Consider the following 26444-nt stretch of genomic DNA (forward strand, 5'->3'; position numbering starts at 1 on the left):
ACTTCACAGACACATTCAGGGGACACCTTAGACTTATATTACATCTTCTAAAAACATAATCTAGGGCACCTTTAATATATATATTTTTTGGGTTTTGACTTGGTTTGTGCCAAGTTTGGTGGTATTACCAGGGATTTTAAGGTTGCTGGGTGATTTTGTTTTGGAATCTTCAAAATAGACTCTATCGATTTCAAACAGGTGTAGCTCAGTCATTTTTTGTCAGATTCCAACAAATCATACACCATTTTAAAGGTTTTTAATACAGAATGTGAGAATAACAATAACTCATTTTTGAAAATTTGCTCATTGTGACATTGTGATTTTGCCAGCACAGATCACATACACATTTAAACTACCTTTTATATTAGCATATTTATTAGACAAGCTACGCAATATCGCGTTCATTATCGAAGGCGATTCATCTGCGATAATGAACGCGATATTGCGTAGCTTGTCAATGAACTACGGCTCTGTCTATTAAATGCCGTTCAATTTGAAAGCAGGTGATGGTGATTTCACGGTAATTAGGGAACCGGCTTTACTGACAAAATGCGCGTGACAATCGCATGCGATATATCGCCCAGCCCTAATATTTATTTTAACAGCTGAATTATTATTATTATTGGCTTAATCTAGAAGAAGAAGTAGTAGTATTAATTAATTATTTAATTTGATTATTAATATTGGCTTGACGTATAATAATACAAATAATAATAGTCATTTACAGGATAATATGGGGTGAGGATTTGAAGTGTAATGCACTGATTATGTAATTTAAAGGTCCCGTTCTTCGTGATCCCATGTTTCAAACTTTAGTTAGTGTGTAATGTTGTTGTTAGAGTATAAATAAAATCTGTAAAATTTTAAAGCTCAAAGTTCAATGCCAAGCGAGATAACAGAAGTCGCCTACATCGAATGGCCAGTTTGGACTACATCCCTCTACTTCCTTCTTTAATGACGTCACTAAAACAGTTTTTTGACTAACCTCCGCCCACAGGAATAAACAAGAGTTGCGTTTGTAGAGTGTGTTTGTCGCCATGTTGTCGAAACGCTGTTATTTTCATCCTGCAGTCCAATCACCGGGTCTGATTCCGGCTCAAATTGATAGGGTAAAATTAAAGACATGTTTAAAATAACACTGAGCGCATGCATCTCCACGTTATGGTAAGAGGCGTGACCTTTCCGGGCAAGGTGCGCTCAGAGCCATAGAGAGCTAAGCTGCTGTCGAATTACAACACAGGAACCGCTGGCACAATCAGAACTCGTTACGTATTTCTGAAGGAGGGACTTCATAGAACAAGGAAGTCATCAGCCCGTTTTTATGACAGTGGAAACAGCGGTATACAGATAAGTAAATTATGTGAAAAATACTGTGTTTTTTTACACGCGAAACATGAACACATGTTATATTGCACACTATAAACACAATCAAAGCTTCAAAAAAACACGAAAAACGGGACCTTTAATAATCAATCAATACTAAAATAGTACACCTACTGTCTAAGATTACACACACTCTCACACAAGAAAAAGAAACACTTTATATTAAGACATTTTCATTCAAGACATTATTCAGATTTGTGTCTCTAGTCAGTCAGTTGTTGTTTTTCCCCTGCTCAATTGCAATATGGACATCATAGTTACATCAACCACACGTATTCATCGATCTATGTACTGTCTGTTGATCGATTTGGCATGCATACTAAGCTATCAGCTGAAGACTTTGGTATCTATCCAACTCTAATGTACATGTAATTAATGTAATTAGCGAGCGGCTGGTTAGCAAGGCGGTGTATTGCAAATCTTGCAGCTTTTATGTAGTGTAAAAACAGCTTATTTAACCACAACATTTTGGCTCATAGCTGCGAGGAGGCCCCCCGTACAGAGCCAGGGGCATCCGTACCAGTGAGCTGAGCTAGTGGTAGAAATCACACATGGGTTGGACAGAAGCAGAGACAGCTGAGAATGTGTGCGAGGTGAAGACGAGATCAAAAGTGTGGAGTGGAAGAACAAAACAGACAGATAAAAAAAATACAGACTCGAGGGAGAAAATTAGAGTGAGTGGGGAGAAGAGAAAAGGTGAATCAGACAGGAAAGCGAGGCAACAGAAGGGTGAAATTACAAAGAATTGAAACCCAAACTAGATTTGAAAGAGACTGACGGATAACTTAAAAGAAACAGAGGGAAAGTGCAGACAGAAACTGAACCATCAGTCCAGCTGGTAGGATCCATGTATATGTTTCCGTATGACACCCACAGGGGACGTCCCGTCTCCATTGTGCATGATGACCGCTGACCACAGACTGCTGACTGTGGACACCAGCCAGAATGCATCTGTAGCCAGGCAGTGACCCAGCCAAAACCAATCCTCCTCTGGGCTTAAAGGAAGTGAGGGAGAACCAGGAGCCGGAGCCAAAATCCTCACAAACATGCCCACATGAAGAAGAGACAAAAGGACACACACGCTGGCACATTTTGGGAGAGCGGTTCACCATTGCCAGGTCAAAAAACCAAGCCGAGTTTGACAGTGATGGAGCACCGGCATTCCAGCCAGAGGACGGACAACTGGGAGCCCACCGTGGCGCGTCTCTGACCCGTCTGCTGGCCACAAGCGCGGATCAATAAGTTGACCTGACGCTCTGTCTACCACCTGCCCACAACAACTCATTCTCTGAGAAAATAGTCACCCCCCTTTTCCTCCATCCCACAATCAAATGCTCCTCTCGCTCTTCATATTTCATAATTTTCCCATCACTCCGGTATCATTTCCACCTCTATCGATCAAAACAGTCTGCCTATAATTGCAAGGTCTATTTAGTGACTCCGTCAGAGAGTGAAATACGAGAGGAAGAAAGGAGAAAAGAAAGAAAATGTGAACAAGTGAACTCATCTTACTCAAGACAGTGGCACTTTAGTAAAGGTTATTGTCTTATAAAAGGCTGAGAGCCTGGAATAATTCACTTGGAAATCAATTTTCATCGCACCATTCATACATTAGTGGGCCATGATGGACAGTGAGAGAAAAACTACCACCTCCTCTCGTTTCCTCTTTGTCAGTTTCTTTCTCCGTCTTGGCTTTTTTTTCTATCACATCCTGCACGCTGACCCCCATTTTCATTTTCCTCGCTTTCATATCAGCTTCGCCGCTTCGTTCCGGCTCATTCCAAAAAAAAAAAAAAAAAATGAATTAACCTGTAGATGAACTGACCCATTCTAAATATCTCAGACTGAAAAGGACCGGCCACACGCTAATACTTGTTAACACGATGTACAAAGTGACACTCCTCAATGAGGTGCAGTGTGATTGGGTGTGAAAATCTCATTCGTCTGTTCTAGAATTTGCAGCCATTTTCTCATTTTCTCCTCGATATATACCGCGGTTTATTTGTGAGGCTGATTTTTTTGTTTTAGAAAAATCAACATTGTGCAGAGAACTATAATTTACTCTAATTTACTCCACTGCAGCAACCTTTTTTTTTTATACGGTTTTAAGGTTGCACAGCAATATCCCAATTTGATGGAAAAATATAACATTTATCTTATGTGAGGTCACAGGTGTGCTTATTTTACACTATCTTCAAATGCAGCTTACCCAAACATATTTATAATGCATTAGGGTTGTAAGTCTGTTTTTAACTCAAGAGTTACATAATCTGAAGGTTTTCTGCATTGATGTCAGACTTAGCATTCATTTTTAATGAAAAATCTTACATTTCTAAATAATTTATAACACAATTTATAAAATAAAAATTACAACAAAAAAACAAAAACCTTTGTAAATATAAAAAGATATATTTATATACATATAAATAAACATACTATCATTTAAAATGTTGGATTTAAAAAAAAAAAACGCATTAAATTGATCAAAAGTAACAGTAAAGACTTTAAAAATTTTTTAATATTTTAAAGGTGCCCTAGAACTTTTTAAAAAAAGATGTAATATAAGTCTAAGGTGTCCCCTGAATGTGTCTGTGAAGTTTCAGCTCAAAATACCCCATAGATTTTTTTTAATTCATTTTTTTAACTGCCTATTTTGGGGCATCATTATAAATGAGACGATTCAGGGCTGCTGGCCCTTTAATTCTCGTGCTCCATGCCCCAAGAGCTCGCGCTTGCCTTGAACAGTGCATAAACAAAGTTTACACAGCTAATATAACCCTCAAATGGATCTTTACAAAGTGTTCATCATGCATGCGACGGATTATGTGAGTATTGTATACCGTTATATTGTTTACATTTGATTCTGAATGAATTTGAGGCTGTGCTCCGTGACTAACGGCTAATGCTACACTGTTGAAGAGATTTATAAAGAATGAAGTTGTGTTTATGCATTATACAGACTGCAAGTGTTTAAAAATGAAAATAGCGACGGCTCTTGTCTCCGTGAATACAGTAAGAAACGATGGTAACTTTAACCACATTTAACAGTACATTAGCAACATGCTAATGAAACATTTAGAAAGACAATTTACAAATATCACTAAAAATATCATGATATCATGGATCATGTCAGTTATTATTGCTCCATCTGCCATTTTTCGCTATTGTTCTTGCTTGCTTACCTAAGTCTGTTGATTCACCTGTGCAGATCCAGACGTTACTGGCTGCCCTTGTCTAATGCCTTTCATAATGTTGGGAACATGGGCTGGCATATGCAAATATTGGGGCGTACACCTCAACTGTTACGTAACAGTCGGTGTTATGTTGAGATTCACCTGTTCCTCGGAGGTCTTTTAAACAAATGAGATTTATATAAGAAGGAGGAAACAATGGAGTTTGAGGCTCACTGTATGTCTTTTCCATGTACTGAACTCTTGTTATTCAACTATGCCAAGATAAATTCAATTTTTCATTCGAGGGCACCTTTAAATAAATGCTGTTCATTGAACTTTCTGTTCATCAAAGAATCCAGAAAAAAGTATCACTATTTCCACAAAAATGTTAAGCAGCACAACTGTTTTTAACATATGTAAATAATAATGATAATAATAAGAAATGTTTCTTAAGTACCAAGTCAGCATATTAGAATGATCTCTGAAGGATCATGTGACTTTGAAGACTGAAAATTCAGCTTTGCCAACACAGAAACAAATTACATTTTAAAATATATTCAAAACAGTTCATTTAAAATTTAATAGTGAAATTACATATTTTATATTTTTTTACAGTAATTTTGATCAAATAAATGCAGCCCTGGTGAGCATAAGAAACTTAAAAAATAAAAATAAAAATAAAAAACATGGGGAAATAAATAATGACCCCAAACTTCTGAATGGTAGTGTAAATATTAATTAAATTAAATTAAATTAAATTTAAAAAAAAAAAATTAATTTAATTTAATTTAGGAGTATTGCCCTTGAGTCTAAATAGATTCTCCTTTGTGATTAAAGTAGTCTCATTTTAGAGGGAAAGCTGATGAAAACGACCAGAATGCCCCTCATTTTCCTGAGGCCAGCTCGTCTTTGTTTGCCGCCCACTATCGCACTCAGATGATGATGATGATGCTGTGTGTTCAGGACTTGCTGTTACTGATAGCAGTAATGAGGCCAGCCAGTGTTTATGGGTTAGTGTAAATGTTTAATGTGTTATGCTGATGAAGCTCCTTTCTCTCAAGCCCTCAGAGGGGCAGTGCAGTGTTAAATGCCTACCCAGCAGCCCACCCTGCTCCCCCTTCAGCTCGCCTCCATCCTCTGGAAGCCAATTACAGCGCTGTGTGACAGTACATTCAAAAGTACCAATTAACTCCATCAGTCCTGCTCCTAAACGCATATCAAAACAGGTTTTTAATGGACATCCTGTTGAATTCAGTCTTCCTCATCCTCGATTTTCCTTCGTCTTGAGACCAGCGTGTCATTGCCACCCCGAAAGGCTCTTTTTATTATTCTCACTGCAGGAACAGAACAGTATGTGGTGAGTGCACATAATTGTTTAGCCTGGAGTGCACATAATTAATGAGAGTGTGTGATAACAGTATTGCTTTGCTACATCTCATTCTATTAAAGAATTAAAAATTAAATTAAGTGATAGATAAATTAAGAGTGAAGCCCTCTTATTCAGTTCCAAGCTTTTTGTTGGAATGCTAATAGTTTGTTGCGCACTTTCCTTATCAATTAGCATGGCATGCTCATTTTTTCGCCCGTTTTTTTGTGCTACAGCTTGCCGTGAGGGCCAGTAACATCACCCATTGTACACATAAAAAAAAATAAACCCCCAAACCAATTTATCCAATTTGTTTCACAATGGATAAGGGTATGATGTATTATAATGGAAGAGCATGCCTGAATAAATTGAGATTTAGAATGGGCAGATTTCACATCCATGACAAAATCAAAAAATAGCCAAAAAGTGATTTTCCAAACAAACAGCTTTTGTTTAATGGCTATGACTGCCATTGTTTTAGCCATAATATTAGCATGCCAGTTTTAAGTGCACATTTGCATAGGATTTAAATCACTGACTGAATGTTCTATTAATTTACATGATGAACAAGGCTGCAGCCAGGATTCTCAATTTGAAGCTTGCTTATTGTTAGAATTTTTTATGTTTGCAATCTCTCTCATATGTATGCTAGCATGTTCTCTACATCCCTTTCACACACTAGCTAGAAAAAAAAGATGTGTACATACATAGATGTTTAATGGTTAACCTAAAAAAATGATTTTCATCAAATTTTGAAGATTGTTTTTTTAATGCTTATATTACAATGAATGGTGATTGAAGCTTTCAAGCTTCAAAAACATCATAAATGTATCATTAAAGTGGTTCATATAAATTTACTATATTCCAAGTCTCACAAAGCCATTCGACAGCTTTGCATGAAAAACAGACCAAATTTAATCTGTATAATTCACTGAAGTGGCAACATTTGATTTGTTAAGTCTTTTGAATCAGATCTTTTCAGTGAATTACAAAAAATTACATGTCAAATCAACTCCGTGACTGGTTGCAGCGTTTACTAGCTCACTAGAGGGGATGATTATTAATGAATAAGGACATAAATTATATTTATTTATCTATTTATTTATTAAAGGGAACATATCATGAAAATCAGACTTTTTCCATGTTTAAGTGCTATAATTGGATCCCCAGTGCATCTACCCACCCAGAAAATGTGAAAAAGGACAACCCAGTAACTTTGTTTTGGTAAGCCTTTCTTTGCAAGCATGTGAGAAATGAGCTGCTTAGAATTCACTCCCCTAGTGACCTAGGAGGGGGATCTTGTTATAATATTCCCGCCCCTTAAACTGCAATCTGTAAGCGACAACAGTGTACCAGTTTTAATGCCATGGCAAAAGTTTGAGCAAAGCTTGCTAACTGTTCAGTCGTTGGCTGCACAGATGAGCACAGAACACTATTTAGGCCATGTTGGGTTACTTTAGAGAAGAGGAGGAGTTGTTGTAACCATGCCATCATTTTATGCCGGACTGCTTCACAAACGAGGATCAATTCAACACTGGATTTGCACAAAAGATTAACATGACGGCACCTGCTAGTCGATGAGTTAAATCAACTCCACGGAAACTACATAAATTTATCCAATAACCATTCAGAAACATCCAGTTGCATTCTAAAAGTTGCAACTAGTCTCTCCATCAGTGTCCGACTGCGGTTTGAACAATGTAAGGCTGCACACCGTTACTGACAATTGTCATTTTGCCTGCGTGAGATTGTCCAGCTTTGTTGTTGTTGAGCAACTGAAGCGTGAGCTGTTAAAGCTGTTATATATTCAATATATATATATATATCGTGGCCACAAATGAAAAATTTGTTTCCTCAATTTAGTAAATCTTGACCACATTGTACAGATTTGCTCCCTCGTTTTGATTTAACTAAAACAGTTGAATAATTTGTTATATTGTGCACATGAGTTAGTAAAACAAGGGAACAAATTATTACAATGTGCGCATGATATGGTAAAATGAGAGAACAAATTATATCATGCGAACATTTACTTAAAACGAGGAAACAAATTAGTAAATCATGCTAACGTATTAGTAAGTCGAGGGAATGAATTCTTAATTTGTGGCACGATACACATATTTTTTTCCCACGTCATGTGTGGTGCTCCGTACATACAGTTGAGTGTCTATAAATGATGGGTGGACTATTCCTTTAAATATGTATTGGGCTAATTCCAACAAAGCAAATGATTCATGCATATCGCTATTCATATCTGTCATGCTTCCCATTCATTCTCCATTTTGACACCTACAAGATCGCTAGCATTAACAACTACGATGGGTAAGTCAGCATGACAGCCAGAAATGTGTCAACAGCAGAATTAATCAGTGTCAAAACACTGATTGAGATTATGAAGTGCAAGCGGGGGCGGGTGAGGGGTAACTAAAGGGATCCTTAAGTGGCAAATCCACATGCCTCTACTATTTTTACAGTACGCTCCCTCACGGCAGGGCTCCTTCCTTTAAACGCTGTGTTTGTGAAGTGATGATATCTTTTGCACATTTACAGCGTCACGAAGGATCCGTGGGCAAAATAACAGCAGCCTCAGTATTAGTCACACTCATTGAAATAATACATATCATGGCCTCACAACAGAAACAGAATGTATAATTTTAAGAGCTTTGACCCAGCTATCTATGCTCTGCAACCAGCATGCACAAAATATATTTCTCAACATTACATTTTGGTTGTGGTTAGGTTACGTTACATTGCAGAACAACATTTTATAGATCTAGCAACCAGACCTATAATTTAAAATATATATAAATTAAACAAAACATGCTGTGCAATATACCAAAAATTGCAGTACCAAACAGCAATGTTGAGAAAACTTGTTTCTGTTGCGAAAACATCTGAAACGGTATACAAAGCAAAATAAAATGCAGTGAAAACTTAAAATCCTTGAAAGACTCAAAACATAAACAACTAAACAAATTTTTTGTCTGGTTTGTTTTTGTAGGAAAAACATTTTGTTATTTATTTTCACATTACAAAAAAAGACCTCACAACGTAATCACAACGTTTTCACAACTTCAACAAAACATTGTGCTAAGTGCTGGGTGTACCTTTCACCCCAGTTTTTGTAGCCGAGCTGAGAGGAGGAACTGGGCGGTGGTTTTTGGTGACGGATTGGCGGTGGGGGGGATGGGGGGGGCGTGTGGATGAGGGTCAGGGTGAGCAATTCCCTCACGCCTGTCTGCTGCCGAAAGCCCGGCTCCGTCAGGCAGTCTAATGGAGACCTCAGCCCCATTTGTGCAGACCCCCTGGAGCCTCCCCTCACACATCAGAGGAAACAGTAGTGAAGTGTGCATTTAAGCAGTGGAGCAGATATGAGAGAAGAGGGAGGGAGGAGAGAAATCAAGGGGGCAAATTATGGAAAGGGGCCAGGATTTTCTATTAACGTACAGCACTAGGGATCATAGATGTCTGCACACCAGATGGACCCCCCACTTAACAACAAGCCGGGTGGGGGGTGAACCTCAACCCTCGCCTTTTCTCCAACTGAATGTTAAACAGTCTTTTACTGTGACCGAACTCATCTTCACATCTTAGCCATGGTGACCTATAGGGTCATTGCTCATCATCCACTCAACACAATCAGGCTTATCTCCTAACAGCCATGTTCGGTATTGTTCCATCCGTCAACCATAAAGAGACATGAAATCAATGGGGCATTTGCTACATAAAGCAACTGAATGCGGTTATCCAGCTACGTAACGATCTCTCAGAGTGTGTGTGTGTGTGTGTGTGTATTTACGAGTGTGTGGGCAGCAGTATAGATTATAATGTGCAAGAGGGATCTGTAGGTTGACCTCCACAGGATTTAGGTTTGAGTTGTTATGTACCTACAACAGCTATGAAATCAATACAGCTGCTAATAAGAGGTGACCATCAGTGTTGGTGCAGCTGCACCCTCATGTGGATAAGCCTGAAAATACAGTTGGAGATGATGTACTTTAAAATGCCCTCATATTATTTGCAAGATAATCTCAGAACACATCTTGAGTATGTGCACAAAAATAAAGGTTTTAAAGGGGGGTTTTGCAGCACTACCATAGAAGAACAGCGGCTGGGTTCCCCAAAGAACCTTTCAGTGAATCATTTTATCATTCAATCATTCAAAAAAACCTTTTCCATTATAAAGAACCTTTTGTGTTAAAGTTAAAGGTCCTGCATGGAACCTTTGATTCCTTTGATTTATTTTTTTAAGGTTTATGTAAACTGGATGTTAACTAAATGTCAGTGTGTGTGTATGTGTTTGAAGGAATCATCTCAGGCTGGTGTGAAGGTAGTATAGCTCACCTTGTCAAAACAACATGTCATGTTAAGAGACTGACTCACCACCCTCGCACAGCCACAATGAATCCACACAACACATCTGATCTGTTAAAAATAGGCAAAATTTCTTCCATACTTTAGGATTATTAGCAATATTTTACTATGTATTACTAGGAAAACCCTCTATCGCCTACTTTCTCATATGTCACATCTAGAAATATCTGTCACCAAGCATATAAAAATGAATACATACAATAAATAATTGTTTAACTCCGTTTATCCGGGGGGTTTGGCACAGTTCAGTCCACACAGATTCCATTTCAATCCAATGTTTATTCCAAGGCATGCAGAGGCCTAACCTGAAAATGATTGCACACAGTGCACACATGCAAGGGAAGCAATACCTTCCACGACCACCAGATGGCAGTAGGTGCTCTGTGCAAATGTTGCAGAGGGAAGGGCTATTCTGGCTAGTTTCCTTCACACCTGTCACATAAAAAAAAAAACAGCTACCTGCTACCTTGAACATTTGCCTGTACCTCAGTGTCTTATCTTTATTTATGGATGTTAATAACATGATCTGTCTCCTCGAGTAATCAATCATGACTTAGTGTAATTAAATGTGGTAATCAGATAGATCTGTGGTGACTTTTATGAGAAGAGGCAGGTTGAGGAGGTATTAGAAGGCTTTGTGGTGAACATTTATTACAATTAGTCATCCTAACGGCGCAAATGTGGAACTCTGATAACCAAGAATGAGGAATATGTGGATTATTTCATTCCTAAAGCATTACTTCTTGCCCTGAGCTCTGTACAGAACAACAACAGTCTAGTCTGATCTACAAAAGCAAACACTTGTAATTACATCTCTGAGACTGAGATTGTGAAACATTACTATTATTTGTTTTAGTTATACTGTTATTAAGTTCTGATAATTTAACATTACAACAAATTGTTATTATAATTAATATTACATATTACAATAACAATAATAAATCATGTAATAGTAAAATATTATTATAGCTTAACATAATGATACTATTATTGTTGTTACAATTATTATTATAAAAATAAAAACATTTTATTTATATAATTATTATAACTTAAATATAATAATTAAAATGTCAATAATCATCATCATGTAAAATTAAAATAATAGCTTAAACAACAATAAGTTATTATTTGTTATTATTATGTATTGTAATAGATAGAACTTATTCAATAAACAAATATTATATTTCATTAATTAAATAATCTATCCTTCCATTGTCTTTAAATTGGAGCATTGTCAAGCTAAACTGTCACATTTTACTCATATTTACTGTGTTTTCGCAGTGAAAATACCCTCATGGCTTTCAAAACATACCATAACCTATGAGTTTTCATCACTACCCTCACTGTCTCACCCTGGAGATCAAAACAACAGTAATTACCAAGAGTGAACATTCAACACAGACAATAAAACAGCCTATTATGATTTATCTCTTGCTGAAACACGCCTTGAGGTCTCCAGAAAAGAAAAAGCACGATGTGGAACAGGCGGAGGGCTATAAGGAGTAGTAGGATGTTTGTATTGCACACTACATCAAGAACATAGACAGACTTGGCTAAACACTGACAAGATAGTAAGATGGTAAATGTTCCTCTGCTGCCCCAGGAGGAGCTGCTGGGAAGTGCATGCCGATCCTCACAGATGAGCTATGGCCCTCAGCCAATTAAACAAGCCATGACAACTGCTACAAAATGTCGATTTAAGTACCTGTCAGACATGGTGAAACATGGTGAAAGGTGTTAAAAAGCAAAGGAATGAGAAAAAGAAAGAAAAGAAGTGAGGTGGCTGAGTTTAGAATTTCGTTTAGCTTGAACGGGAGACTACATTTCATAGCTTGACCGAATAAGGCATGCCTTCGGGTGAATGGTGCTAAAGAAAACATGGAGAATGAGTGGAAGCAACTTTTTAGAAAGCCCAGAGGGAACATGCTGACTTTTCTTTAACGCATTTCTGTGCTGATTTTGAGAAGAAAATCTGTGGAAGCAGGTGAAATGAATTTAAACATGAAAAAATGTTAAAACCATACTGGTAGCTGTAAGATTTTTCAAACCTGTATAACTTTCTTCTGTGAAGCAAGTCAATAATAAATAATAATTTCACAATAGTACCATAAAAGATGTTTTATTGCTAATCTTCTTAAGTCATATGATAGCTTTGTGAGAAACTGACCCAAATGATTGTTCACTATAATATCTTGATCTTAGTTGTCCATGTTGTATTCATTAGAGTTCATGACAAAAATTCTGTCATTTATTACCCACCCTCAGGCCGTTCCACACCTGTAAATCCTTCGTTAATCTTCGGAACACAAATTAAGATATTTTAGCTGAAATCCGATGGCTCCGTGAGGCCTCCATAGGGAGCAATGACACTTCCTCTCTCAAGAGATCCATAAATGTACTAAAAACATATTTAAATCAGTTCATGTGAGTACAGTGATTCAATATTAATATTATAAAGCGACGAGAATATTTTTGGACGCCAAAAAAAAAACAAAATAATGACTTATTTAGTGATGGCCGATTTCAAAACACTGCTTCAGGAAGCATCTGAGCACAAATGAATCGGTGTATCGAATCTGCTGTTCGGAGCGCCAAAGTCACATGATTTCAGCCATTGGCAGTTTGACATGTGATCTGAATCATGATTTGATACACTGATTCATTTACGTTCCGAATGTTCCTGAAGCAGTGTTTTGAAATCGGCCATCAATAAATAAGTCGTTATTTTGTTTTTTTTGGCGCTCCAAAAATATTCTCGTCGCTTTCTAATAATAATATTGAACCACTGTACTCACATGAACCGATTTAAATATGTTTTTAGTACCTTTATGGATCTTGAGAGAGGAAGTGTCATTGCTCCCTATGAAGGCCTCACGGAGCCATCGGATTTCAACTAAAATATCTTAATTTGTGTTCCGAAGATTAACGAAGGTTTTATGGGTGTGGAACTGCATGAGGGTAAATAATAAATGACAGAATTTTCATTTTTGGGTGAACTAACCCTTTAAATGTCAATTCTCTTTTTTTGGGTGAACTATGCCTTTAAAAAAATGAAAAGAATTTTATATGATGGCTGTTTGTGATTCGACAGATGGTTATGATAATAATGCAGAAACTGCAACAGCTGGAAAACACCATAAAATAGAGACAAATAAAAAACTAAGCAGTCTTCTTACTGAATATTTTTGTGATCTCCGAAGGCATATCCTGTTGCATTCTTTTATGTCGATCTAGACATATAATATTACACACATCCTCTTTCCAGGTGTTTATCTTTGACAGGCTATGATCACCACCCATCATCTGTGTGAATGGAAAGTCCTGGCATGTCAACTCAAAGTAGATCGACTTGCATCCCAAACTGTGCCAAAGATTTCCATTATTTGTTACCACCATATACAATCTAGATTTAGTATTATTCTTTTGACCTACTAAAACAAATACACCAAGACACAGTCACACAAGCACATCTAGAGACTTTCAGCCACTGTGGATAGAATAGCAAACAGCCAATTAAAGCATGCAGTGAGTTTGCGAAAGGTTCTGTAGCATAGATATGGGGCCTCTGGGAGCCCGTTGAGCTCAGTGTGGCGGGGAAGCACGCTGCCCGGCTCGAACTGATCCCCAAAGCAATGAAAGTAAACACACAGGCATCAGTATAGACAATAGCACACCATGACACAGCTGATCTCAAGACAGCTATAGGGTCCAGCTATAGAAAGATGTCAGAAAGATCAATGATTCTGTCATTATTTACTTTCATGACATTCCAAACCAGTAAAAGGATCATTATCTCTAACAAAAACCAAAATGACAAATGTAGAAAAAAAAAATCATAAGTTCAACATAATTGGGAAAAACTCATGAAATAAAATATTAAATAAAATAAAATAAAATGTAGATGTGGCGTGGTCTTGCGGCTTGCAAGTTTATTTTGTCCATTAGATCAAAAGATGTAAAAAAGCCCATATATTTACCCACCCATAGACCTTCCCCTCGAAGAAATCAGGACAGAAGTGGTTGAAAGTGGACAAAAGAGACGGATTTAAAACACCAGGTGTAAACAGTATTTGTCTCCCTTGTCTACTTGTTATCCGATCGACCAAAATGCATGTTAATACCAGGTGTAAATAGGGCCTTAGATTAACTATATTCCTTTAAAGGTGCCATAGAACATCTTTTTAAAAAGACGTAATAAGTCTAAGATGTCCCCTGAATGTGTCTGTGAAGTTTCAGCTCAGCTTTTTATTCATTTTTTTAACTGCCTGCTTTGGGGCATCAATAAATATGCGCCTATTCAGGCTGCGGCCCCTTTAAATTCTCGTGCTCCCCACCCCCGGAGCTTGCGCTTGCCTTTAACAGCATAAACAAAGTTCACACAGCTAATATAACCCTCAAAATTGATCTTTACAAAGTGTTCATCATGCAGCATGTCTAATCACGTATTTATTTGGATGTTTACATTTGATTCTGAATGAGTTTGATGGTGCTCCGTGGCTAAAGCTAACATTACACACTGTTGGAGAGATTTATAAAGAATGAAGTTGTGTTTAAAAAATGAAAATAACGACAGTCTTGTCTCCGTGAATACAGTAAGTAATGATGGTAACTCTAACCACATTTAACAGTACATTAGCAACATGCTAACGAAACATTTAGAAAGACAATTTACAAATATCACTAAAAATATAATGATATCATGGATAATGTCAGTTATTATTGCTCCATCTGCCATTTTTTGCTATTGTCCTTACTTGCTTACCTAGTCTGATGATTCAGCTGTGCACAGATCAAGACGTTAATACTGGCTACCCTTGTGTAATGCCTTGAACATGAGCTGGCATATGCAAATATTGGGGGCGTACATATTAATGATCCCGACTGTTACGTAACAGTCGGTGTTATGTTGAGATTCGCCTGTTCTTCGGAGGTCTTTTAAACAAATGAGATTTATATAAGAAGGAGGAAACAACGGTGTTTGAGACTCACTGTATGTCATTTCCATGTACTGAACTCTTGTTATTTAACTATGCCAAGGTAAATTCAATTTTTAATTCTAGGGCACCTTTAAAACATTACCATTGCCAGGTGCTTGTGGGGGGCAGGGTTCTTGGGAGGAAAAGGAAAATGCCAGCAATGACAGACAGGATGAAATGGACAGTAACGGATGCCGGAAAAAGAGACCAACTCTACAGCAGTTACAGCTAAATAAGAAACCTCAAACTCTCTCAAAACCATTTCAAATAAGAAAAAAAAATCATCATAACACACAACAGAACATGATAATTACTTAAATCTGCATTCAGCAGGATCTCTTGCACATTCCTGTTTGTTTAGTGAGATTCGGTGCCAAGTGAAAACAGCATCAGTCATTGTGACAGACAGCAGTGAGCCACTAATGAATCTAAACATTTAGCTGCCGGCTGCGCCAAAGCCCCAAACGCCGCTGTACGGGACTCACTCCTCACCACCACATAATTGCAATCTCCCAGGTGCCGAGATAACATTAAACATATTATCACCGTTCTTACTGTGAGATAAACAGCATCTGTATTTGAATCTGAATGAATCTGACATTGTTCTGTATATGACTGCCTCTCCTACCTGAGGAATACATTCAATCTAACACAGGCCACGGCGACAAAACACGCAATTTTCCTTTGCATGCATTTTTAATGGAGCTTCTTAGAAATGACTGAATGGCAGCTCAGCGATGAAGGAGGGAAGGAAAAACTTGGGGGATTACTACAAAGGGACCTGCCGGTCAGCAAATTTGTGGCTTCGGGAAAGAAAGCATTTTTCATTTGGCTGCAACAAAAGTCTAGGTGAGGTTCAGTGCGTGATATAAAAATTTAGGTCGATAGCTAAAAGAACAAGAAAAAGCACATCAAATGTGGAGGGGGGGGGGGGGGGGGCATCAACCAGTGGAAAAAAAAGGAAATAAACAGAGGAGGTGGATCTAGCTAATAGGACAACAGCAGTCACTGAAGGCCCACACTGTGCTTTGGTGCAGTGTTTATTGGATGGTGTTTATAAGTGGCAATGCCATGGTGACAAAAGAAATGGGGCATGGTTCTTCACACCTCAGAGAGAGCTGGGTAACAAACAGCCTCATTGAACCTCAAGAGCCGCTGGAGTTACAGGCACCATCAGTGACTGGCTACACTGAGAGGTTTTGTAAAATTAGCTGTAAAGTAGAGAAAAAGCTACTTGAAGTTATAATCTACAGTGATTTTAACATGGGTAATGTTTGTTGTTAGGTACAAAGTAAAGCTTATAAATCTATAATCCTTACACATGGAATAAACGTGGCATTTTTTATCCTCAATTGAAAGCAATGAAATTAACACATTCAAGGTTCAGAAAAGTAGTCGTTAAAATAGTCCATGTGACTGCAGTGGTTCAACCTTAACGCTCAGGGGTCTGAGGATTTTTGGGGCCCTGGAGAAGTTTTGACATGACCTGACATTTGTGCTTTTTTCAGTTGTTCATAAACATATTAATGGAAAAAGTGTCATTACACTGTATTCAGCACAAACTAGGCTACAATAATATGTGAGGAACATGTATGTACATGTTTGTGTTTTTGAAGGAATAACGTTTATGCGTGGTTATTGAAAAAACAAAAAACTTAAGTCACTGAAATAAAGCCAAAAAATATATATTAAATCTTTGTTCACAAGACTTCTGGTTATTGGAGGTTGTAGACTAGAGTTTTTGCTTCAAAATGAGGTAAAAATTATGCTGCCTGCTTGTTCATATAAAACAATAGAGAGATTTAAATTTTCTAAAACATCTTTGGTCAAGAAACACAGTATGCGTGGAGGCATGAATAATCATGAATAATGGGTGATTCTCGCCTGAGAAGACAAAAGAATCACATAATAATGACCTGAAATGACTTGCATAATAATGAGCTTTTTCAGTCAGGTAGGCTGTGAAAAAACCTGTGAGACATTGATCATGTCTCAAGCTCATGGTGTATATCAAACATACAGAAAAAACAGCAACACTTTGAAATATTATTACAATTTAAAATAATGGTATTCTATTATATACTTTAAAATATCATGTATTTCTGTGATGCAAAGTGTCTGAACAATTATGTTACCTCTATGGCATTTCATATAAGCTTTTAGCTTAAAAGCATACACATTTGGAGAAATATTGATGGATTCTCATATGTTTGTCAATTTTCTATACAGAGGAGTAATATTCAGGATTTATTGTCATTACTATGAGTGCTGGATACTGTGTTTTCAATTCATACTTGTAGCCGGAGGGCGCTCTGTACACCTTTAGTCCACAAATGCCTGAGCACTAAAGAAGAATAGGCAATCCAGGAACTAACCGAACTAACAGAGGCCAGAGATCGCTAACTATGGCTATTCAAAACACTTTTCAAGACAATAAATACTCGATTGAGACGATGTATGCATGTATTGACTGAATTTGCGTCTGAATAGCGCTGACTCCGTGGGCATGGCCGCATTAGCGGATAATGAGCTGAATCACGAACTTCTGACATGACTCTCTTTTCATACAGATTACATAAACAGAATATTTGTTTTCGATTTGACTTACACGATTTAAAACCTGACATTTCAACGTTTTTTTAGACATAAGTCTAATTTTTTTGTGATTAGTATTCACTAAGTTACAGTTCATTTTCTGAGAGCTATCAGATTGGACTTCGTTCAGAGGGAGACGAGAGATCACGCATCATGTTTGTTTTCTTTATTTTACAAAAAGCACAACATTTTGTTTTTACTCTGAGTGTACACAAATAAAAGAAAATATTCCACAGATTAAAATGGTGTATAACTCTTAATTGTATGTGCAACATTTACAGAGTATTATGAGTCTCTTTCACACTGGTTAGAAAAAAAACGCGGTGATCACGCCGGCGTGACTGCTGACCCCAGAGTGTTAATGTTATGAAGCGACGAGAACATTGCTCAAAAACAAAAATAACGACTTTATTCTACAAATTCGTCGCTACGCTATTTTCGTTGCAGCACTTCCAGGTTCTACGTTCGAACAGCGGCTCAGTATTGGGTGACGTCTGTTCACGTGAACAGCATGAGGTATTCGTGTGATGCTGACGGAGGAGCCGGCCAATAATGAGCCGGCATTCGGACGTAAACACAGAAACGCACCACTGCTCCAACTGCGTAACAGACTGACAGAGAAGAGGAAAAATTCTTGAATAAAGTCGTTATTTTTGTTTTGTTTATGGGCACAAAAAGTATTCTCGTCGCTTCATAACATTACGATTAAACCACTGTAGTCACATGGACTATTTTAATGATGTTTTTACAAATTTTCTGGACATGGAATGTGGTAATTTCATTGCTTTCAATGGAGGATAAAAAAAATACTCTCAGATTTCATCAAAACATCTTAAATTTGTGTTCCGAATATGAACGATGGTGCGACATGAGAGTAATTAATGACAGAAATTTCATTTTTGGGTGAACTAACCCTTTAACAGCAATTTTAGCTTGTCAAAAAAAAAGTTTTATATGAAAAATAAATAAAAGTACTACAAAAAAATCTGAATCAAACATTCCAGAATGATGCATAACATCACAAACCATCATCCTCTTTACTACAATGATGGCTAAATAACTGCCTGCCCGCTGCTGAACAACAATGAAAACTTTGCAGTGCTCAAAGTAAAAAGTTAATAACTGTGTCCCTTTATCTCCAAGAGGATTATGGGATGTCTGGAGCAGCAATCACTGCCAGAAAACAAAAGAGCTACTAGCAAATAATGATGAGAATTCAGGCTGTGGTGTTGTAGAACTAACAGTAATTCACTGCACTGCCTGTGGCTGAGATTTGGTGTGTGTGTGTGTGTGTCTAGGTGCCGGGCGCCATCATCAGGGTTGCTCCCTGCAGGTGGTTGTTTATGTGTTTGCATATCTGTAATGGAAGGAAGAGAGAAGTCACATCTCTGCAGTTAATGAGCTCTCAAGGCAACAGCTGCCTCCATACGGGGCACCACACTCTGAATCAGTCACCCTAAACCAACTTGCAAAGCAAAATGAAATCTAAGTCTCATCTAAGTCTCTGTGACTTATAAACTGGACACAGCAGAGTTAATTAAGAAAACGGCAGAGTATTTACACATAAATTCAGAGTTTCACACAGTACAGGTACCTCAGAGAGGTGCACAAGAGTCTATATGTCGGTGAGATAGAGACAAAAAAAAAAATCACTTTCCTAAACCTCCACATTCAGTGAAGCTCAACTCTTTCCCCACCATTGACGTAATTTTCCATCATTTATGACAACGCTTCTCCGCCACTGACAGAATGTTCCGGCAATCCATGTTTTCACTGTGTACGGTAGGGGGACGCTATTATGCATCTTCTGAAAGAGTACAGAATCTCCAAACCCAAAAACAAGAGAAGAAGAAGCAGAAACAAGCGATAGAAGCACTGCTTACGCACATGTAAGCTAACGCAATCAAACATTCAACAGCATATAAATCAAAACCGCCTAATGTTACTGAATGAAATGTCGACCCAGGAAGAGGTACAGGACAAACTTTGGGGGTGTTGATGGACTCGATCTACTCTCAGTCTATGTTTTGATTATCATTTTGAATCCGACCCATACGTAGTCTTAGAAACGCAATTTTCTCAGCTTTTTGTTCAAAATGTTGCTCTCTGTCGACCCGACTGTTTGTTGGCCGGGATACAAAAATGTGGAAGTACAGTATAATCTGTAGTTTTCACAAAAGCCCTGGAGCTGTTAAAAAACATTTGTTGACAAATAAAAGTGAAGAACAAGTAAACATTGTTCATTTACAGACACTACCGACATTGTAACAATACAAAGGCAAAGTTACAGTTTAATTAAAAAAAAAAAACTATTATTTGTTACTGCAGGGCTTGACAGTGAGAGCGTTTCACTTACATTTGCGACTAAAAAGAGATGTGTGCGAACTGTAAAATATATTTAGGAGTATGTGTATGTAAGAGTAAAAAGTCACCTCAGGTCCTCAGTTTTATGAAATTTAAGGTCATTAAAAGTCTTAAATATCTCATAAGGTCTTAAAGTTTGGGATAAAAAAAACAGCAACTGCGCTACAGCCTAAAGTGATTATTAAACTTCAAAAGTCTATGATTTATTAAATAAGCGTATGAGCTGCATGTTCAATGTCAGAACGTGACGTTGTTGTGCATTCTACTGGCTAGCAATTTCAGAGCAGTTCACAATCAATGAATACTGTGCATTTATGCATTTATGATTATGAGTTACTGTTGATGAATAATGACTCTGTAATTTAAAAAAAAAATCCTAAACATTTCTAGTATTCCTCTTTTTAAGTTGACTTACATCTGATAAATATAAAAGTAATTGTAAAATTTCAAACTGAAGCTTGAAAATGGCAATCATAAAACTACTCTCCATTAGCTTAATGGAAATAACTAGCAGTGGTTTCCAAGAGCCCACCTATATCTACCCCACATCGCTCTGTTTCAGATTTAGCGTGTTTAAAGCAGCACAAAGATCTAAAAAGAAAAAGTGAGAGACCCTATGGAGTGGCTATTGTGTTTCATTGAATAACTTCTCTCTCCTAGCACAGGAGTCCATTCCCTTTCAACACTCACTTCTTTTTTCTCTCTTTATCCGTCTCTATTTCCTCTCATTGCGCTGACTTTCGGACATGGTACACACTCATTGATTCTTCTCATTGAGTCTCCTGGGAGAGAAAAATTCCCCTGTTCCCGTTTGTTAAAGTGAAGACTATTAGTGCACAGGGTGAACGGGGAAGGGCCCTCCATCTTTTAACCACACTCCAGGGGTTTGGCTGGAGATTGTGTGCACAGAGACCACATTGATCTTTCACACACTCATTACCGCCATTTTCAATTAGAGCCTGGCACAGCTATCAGCCACTTTTTGAAAAAAAGAGGCCCTGCTCATTCTTCACAGGCTTTCAGATTCCTCACAAGCCACCTACTCAAAGAGGCTCTCTATCCTGGCCCTTTCCCGCAGATAGGACAGCAGCGGATAACGCCGTTCGCTTAATACGGGTGACAACAATGCTGGGTGGGAAGAACGATTCCAAAGCATTGTGGAATGCAAACACAAGTTCAAAAACACCTTGGTTGTTCGCCCCACTAAGAGAGGAAGTTTATAAAGCAATCCCGCCGATAGAGCCGTAGATAAGTTTCAGGCTCTGCAGAGTAGTAAAAAGGGGATTTAAGAGTAAAACATCTAAGCAAGCCAGAGATTAAGCATACAAGAAGTTAGTAAAAGCTGTGCTTACCTGCAATGATCATTCTATGATCTTCAGGAGGCAAAATTAAGGGAGAAAGACAAAAAAAACACTGGTTAGCATTTGTTAGTGGCAAAGTAGACAACATCCAAGAAACTGAAGAACTGTAGGGTGGATGAAAGTGGGACAGAATGAGGTGCAGACATAAAAGCTCAAGATAGAGAGGCGATATCTGATGAAGCTGAGCCATCACGTTCCTCACATGCATGCAAACAAAAACAGATTACCTACTGTCTCTGACTGCACATATATTTAAAGAACTCTGGGGTTATATTCAGAACATCAAGAAAATAAATAATGTTAATCAACAAAAATAAACACAAGGGTGACCCTAACCCAAAAGGCTGGCTAAATAATCACGTTTCCAGCTACTATAGATTGCTCCATTACGTGAATGAAGCACCTGGCGGTCACACAAGCACACATCCTTGTTCCATGCGCTCATGCTGTTGCCATATCAACCTACACTCTGATGCAGATTGCGGGTAACTAATACAGACTGCAACCCAGGTCTCATCTATAAGGCATGAGTGTGTGTGCGAGAATGAATTTACCTACACAAAGTACAGCGGACAGCCACTCCACAACAAGGCATTATTAAACCTGCCATAGGCAAGGACTTTAACAATAGGTTCTTAGTCACTAAATCTTCACTTAAACCTACACCGGTGACAGTTGCATTCACATCATCATTACATCACAGGTCTCAGTTAAACAAACTAGCAAAAAATCCATATCTCCTGCACTCCATTAGTCCTGCTATCGCAGATCACTGGGATCTGTTGATCATTTATCATCCATGCAAGGGAAATAGCCCTTTATTTGAGTTTTTTACACCTAAAGGCAACAGATCGGCAAACTATTTCAGTAAGAAAATGGATAGAATGACCATTCCTCAAACTTGAAATATAAAGCACAAGTCGTATGGCCACTTTTATGATATTTTATGGTGCTTCTTGTGTCATTTTGGAGTTTGACAGTCCCAGTCCTTGTTCACCTCTATTATATGGAATAGACCAGGATGTTTTGTTTAGTTTTTTCCTCAAAAAAAATGTTGGACATGGAGCTAATATGAAATAATGGAGAAGAAAACAGTTCTGTAATCTGACATCTGTATAAAAACAGTACAAGAGCATTCAATTAATTCACAGCAAGGGGCTTCCCTTCAGACAGGAAGGTAGGGTGTTAGTTTCACATTTCTGACTCTCATGCTGCTTCCGTCCCGATTGCAGATAAAATGTGCATAATTGGTGGAGGCACCTTTTTGTATCTCTTCACTTCTTTTGTAGACCAGAGGTTTTTATACTGGAGGCTGCAAGAGGGTACACTAAGGGTCTATGGAAATCTTGAGATTAATCACAATTATTTATTCAATAAACAAAAAGGTTGATAACCCCTGTAATAAACACTAAAAAACTGTAACAAATTCTGTATGAACATCTTTGCGCTACTTTGCATACGCATTGCTTTGAGAACAAACACACATCTATCAAAATTAGTCTGTGACGAATATTCTAGGTCCAGTGGGTTTGGCAGGTCACAATAAAAGTGAAAGAGTCTAAAAGTTGCTTGGGAGTCACAGTCGAGAGGGCACTTGAACTCCACTGCAGCATTAATACAGAAAACAAAGAGCTTATTGAACTTGCAGGGGGGGCATTTGTATCACCGCAGAGCAGTACAACTCTAGTTTCCCCTAAACAGGCCCCCAAACACTGAGGTCCGCGAGGGACACAAGTGCATGGATAGAGGGGGAGAAGGAAGAGGAGGCAGAGGAATCTAAAAACATGTCCATAAAACATCATTTGCATCCATTTTTTTTTTACACTGGCAACCATAAAAAGAAAAAAAAAACTGTGTTAACCCCACAAATTTTTTATTGAAAACCATATAGCAGAGTTTTGTGGCTTTTAGTCCATGTCTACTAGATTTGAGGTCATCTATATGCTACCCATATGTCTAAAAGTTCAAAACTAGCCTTTAGTGTGTATTTAAAAAGTGTAGTCTTTCTCTTGAAGGAAAACGGAGCAAAATTATTGATGACATCATCCTGCACTACACACATTTTTGTCCAATCAAATGCTCTCCAGAATGAGAATGTCCCTACATCCAAACATGCCTACTTCTCTACTAAATAGTATGTGAAAAACAGTATTTGAGGCTAGTATTCATAAAACAGTAGGTAAAATGTACCAGGATGACTTACTACTTCCGATGAAATTCTGAAATGTGCATCTGATGAACACTTTACTCTCCCATTGGGCCACATCCATCTACATCCATCCATCATAAACATGTACTCCACACGGCTCCAAGGGATTAATAAAGGCCTTCAGAAGTGAAGCGATGCATTTGTGTAAAAAAAATATCCATGTTTAACAAGTTATGAAGTAAAATATCTAGCTACACAGGTGTAGACTGTCTTCCGTATTCAAGCTACGAAGAATGTGTAAACTGGCATCAGTTACACTTTTTTCGTAAGTTGAATAGGGAAGGCGTAGGACGTAGCGTAAGAACTGGAAGAGTTTCTTCATGCGTTGAATATGGAAGGCGGTCTGGTGGAAGCTAGATATTTTACTTCATAACTTGTTAAATATGAATACTTTTTTTTTACACAAATGCATCGATTCACTTCAGAAGGCCTTAATTAACCCCCCGGAGCCATGTGGAGTACACGTTTATGATGGATGGATGTAGATGGAAGCACTTTCTTCAGCTCATAATCGTGAACCCTGTTCACTGCCATTATAAAGCTCGGATGCGTCAGGATATTTATTAATTGTGTTCATCAGAAAGAATAAAGTCATAAACACCTATAGTAGGATGGCTTAAGGGTGAGTAAAGCTTGGGCTAATTTTCATTTGAAAGTGAACTAATCCTTTAAGTGGCAAATCATGACAATTTTTTGATATGTCCCAAACTTTGTTTCAATGCTTTTTTAGTGGGTTCTTAAAGTTTCGCATCAGAAACTCTAAAAGCAACATCATTAGCTCTTGTGCTAGCTGTCACAAGAGAAGTCAACTCTCTGTAATTTATACAGACCACAGATCAATTACCCTTTCTGTGACACTGCTAACTCTCAAATACTACTTGTGCTATCTATGCGTTTCAGACCCTCCTCTGCCTGCAGTAGTCTTGACACTACTTAACTCCAGAGCTAAAGGTCATGGACCCCATTTGCATTTGTGAGAGCTTCTGAGACTATTCTACATTAAGTGCCCTCTACATTAGATTTCCTTTGCATTTAACACTTTTCAGACTTTCCTCTTTATGTAAATCAGCTCATTTTTTGAGTTAAGTGGAGCCATGAAGTCATGTGGCTTGGCTATTTTCCATTCAACTACATTCAAGTGGGATCGACTTGGCAAAAAAATCTATTCCATTGTGTAATCTTGACCAAACAATCTTGTTAAATCCTCTTAAACTCAAACAGGCCTTGAAAATAAGCAGGTAACACAATAAGGGTATATCAAGAATAAGCCACAGCTATTTCAAACACATACTGCTCACACAAAACATCAGACTAGAGCTGTACAAATATAATCGATCAATCGGCAGACACAAAAGACAGCCAGACAAATACTAGACGGACAGACTTCCATCTTCTTTCACAGTCCTCAGGGTACTGACTATATGGCACAGATTTAAATGCAAAAGTATCTTTCATTCAATGCACATATAGTCACAATAGTGCAATTTCACACTATACAGCTCTAATTCCCAATCATTTTAGAACTGTCTTGTTTCATTTAGTTTGAGTGGTCAGATGAAACACTCCAAGAGCATCCACAAGGCGCCATTAAGAGAAAACCTTGTCCTTTAATCAGTAAAAAGTGAGAGGTTTTATATCCTCATTAATCTGTGCATTTGGGCACAAATTATAACTTTGTGACAAGTTGCCCACTCACTGCAGCATACAAATTTAAGTGATCGATTTGGTGAAGCTACAAACAAATTCGATTTAGTCTAAGCCATAAATCGACACCCGGCTCATCATTAAAAGCAGCTAGAGAGAGGGACCAGGACTTATTTTGGTTAGACACACAGATTCAATCAGTGGTCGTGATACAGAGTTTCTGAAAGCCCTCCAGTTAAAACCCCGCCACATCACAGCACACCATGCCTGGGAGCAGAGAGAGCAGGGTTATCGGCAGCTTTATGAGGTGAATTCCTACATGAGTGATGATGGGTATCCCACCCACAGACACGCTAGGGAAAGTGTCTGTTCTCTTTATAGTCAGTGGGAAACTAAGCTTTGACAGACAGCGTACACATTTCCCAGGATCCTCCTCAATCGCTGAAGTACTTTAAAAACTGAGACATTAAGGCATTCTGCAGCAAAGGTTGTAAAACTGCAAACGATGCATTAAGAGCCAGGGGGTGAAAACCTTTTGAATTCGAAGGTCAAGGAATATTGTATTTAATTTGTCTTCTGGCAAACATTTAAGTGGCTTATGTTGCTTCCGAAGGGCAGTACTAAATGAAAAAAAAGAAGATATTTAAACAAAATAAGAAAAATTTGGACACCTTTATCCTGTTCAAAAGTTTTCACCCCTGACTCTTAATGCATTGTGTTTCCTTCTGGAGCATCAGTGAATGTTTGAACCTTTTTTAATAGTTGTGTTTGAGTCCCTCAGTTGTCCTCAGTGTGAAAAGATGGATCTGAGAATCATTCAGTCACTGCTGGAAAGGGTTCAAATATGCAAAAGATGCTGGAAATCTGAAGAATTTTCGGGGCATGGAGGATTTTTCTGAAGAATATTGGGCAGTTTAACTGCCCAGGACAAACAAGGGACTCATGAACAACCATCACAAAACAAAAACACGGTCGTAGATCATCCAGGTAACCACACAC

General features: G+C 38.0%; 1 protein-coding gene across 6 annotated transcripts in view; it reads right to left on the reverse strand.

The window, feature by feature from the left end:
* Nucleotides 1-26444, reverse strand: part of agrn (agrin) — a 282408-nt gene that overhangs the window by 192002 nt on the left and 63962 nt on the right. For 4 of the 6 annotated variants that reach the window (XM_048178733.1, XM_048178732.1, XM_048178734.1 and 1 more), the window contains exon 3: nucleotides 21584-21604. The exons of the other annotated variants lie outside the window; for them this stretch is intronic. In XM_048178733.1, the coding sequence (XP_048034690.1) occupies nucleotides 21584-21604 (21 nt within the window). The remainder of the gene's footprint in view (nucleotides 1-21583; nucleotides 21605-26444) is intronic. 6 annotated transcript variants of the gene reach the window in all.

This window comes from Megalobrama amblycephala, linkage group LG24 (assembly GCF_018812025.1).
Source record: "Megalobrama amblycephala isolate DHTTF-2021 linkage group LG24, ASM1881202v1, whole genome shotgun sequence".
NCBI classification, from domain to species: Eukaryota; Metazoa; Chordata; class Actinopteri; order Cypriniformes; family Xenocyprididae; genus Megalobrama; species Megalobrama amblycephala.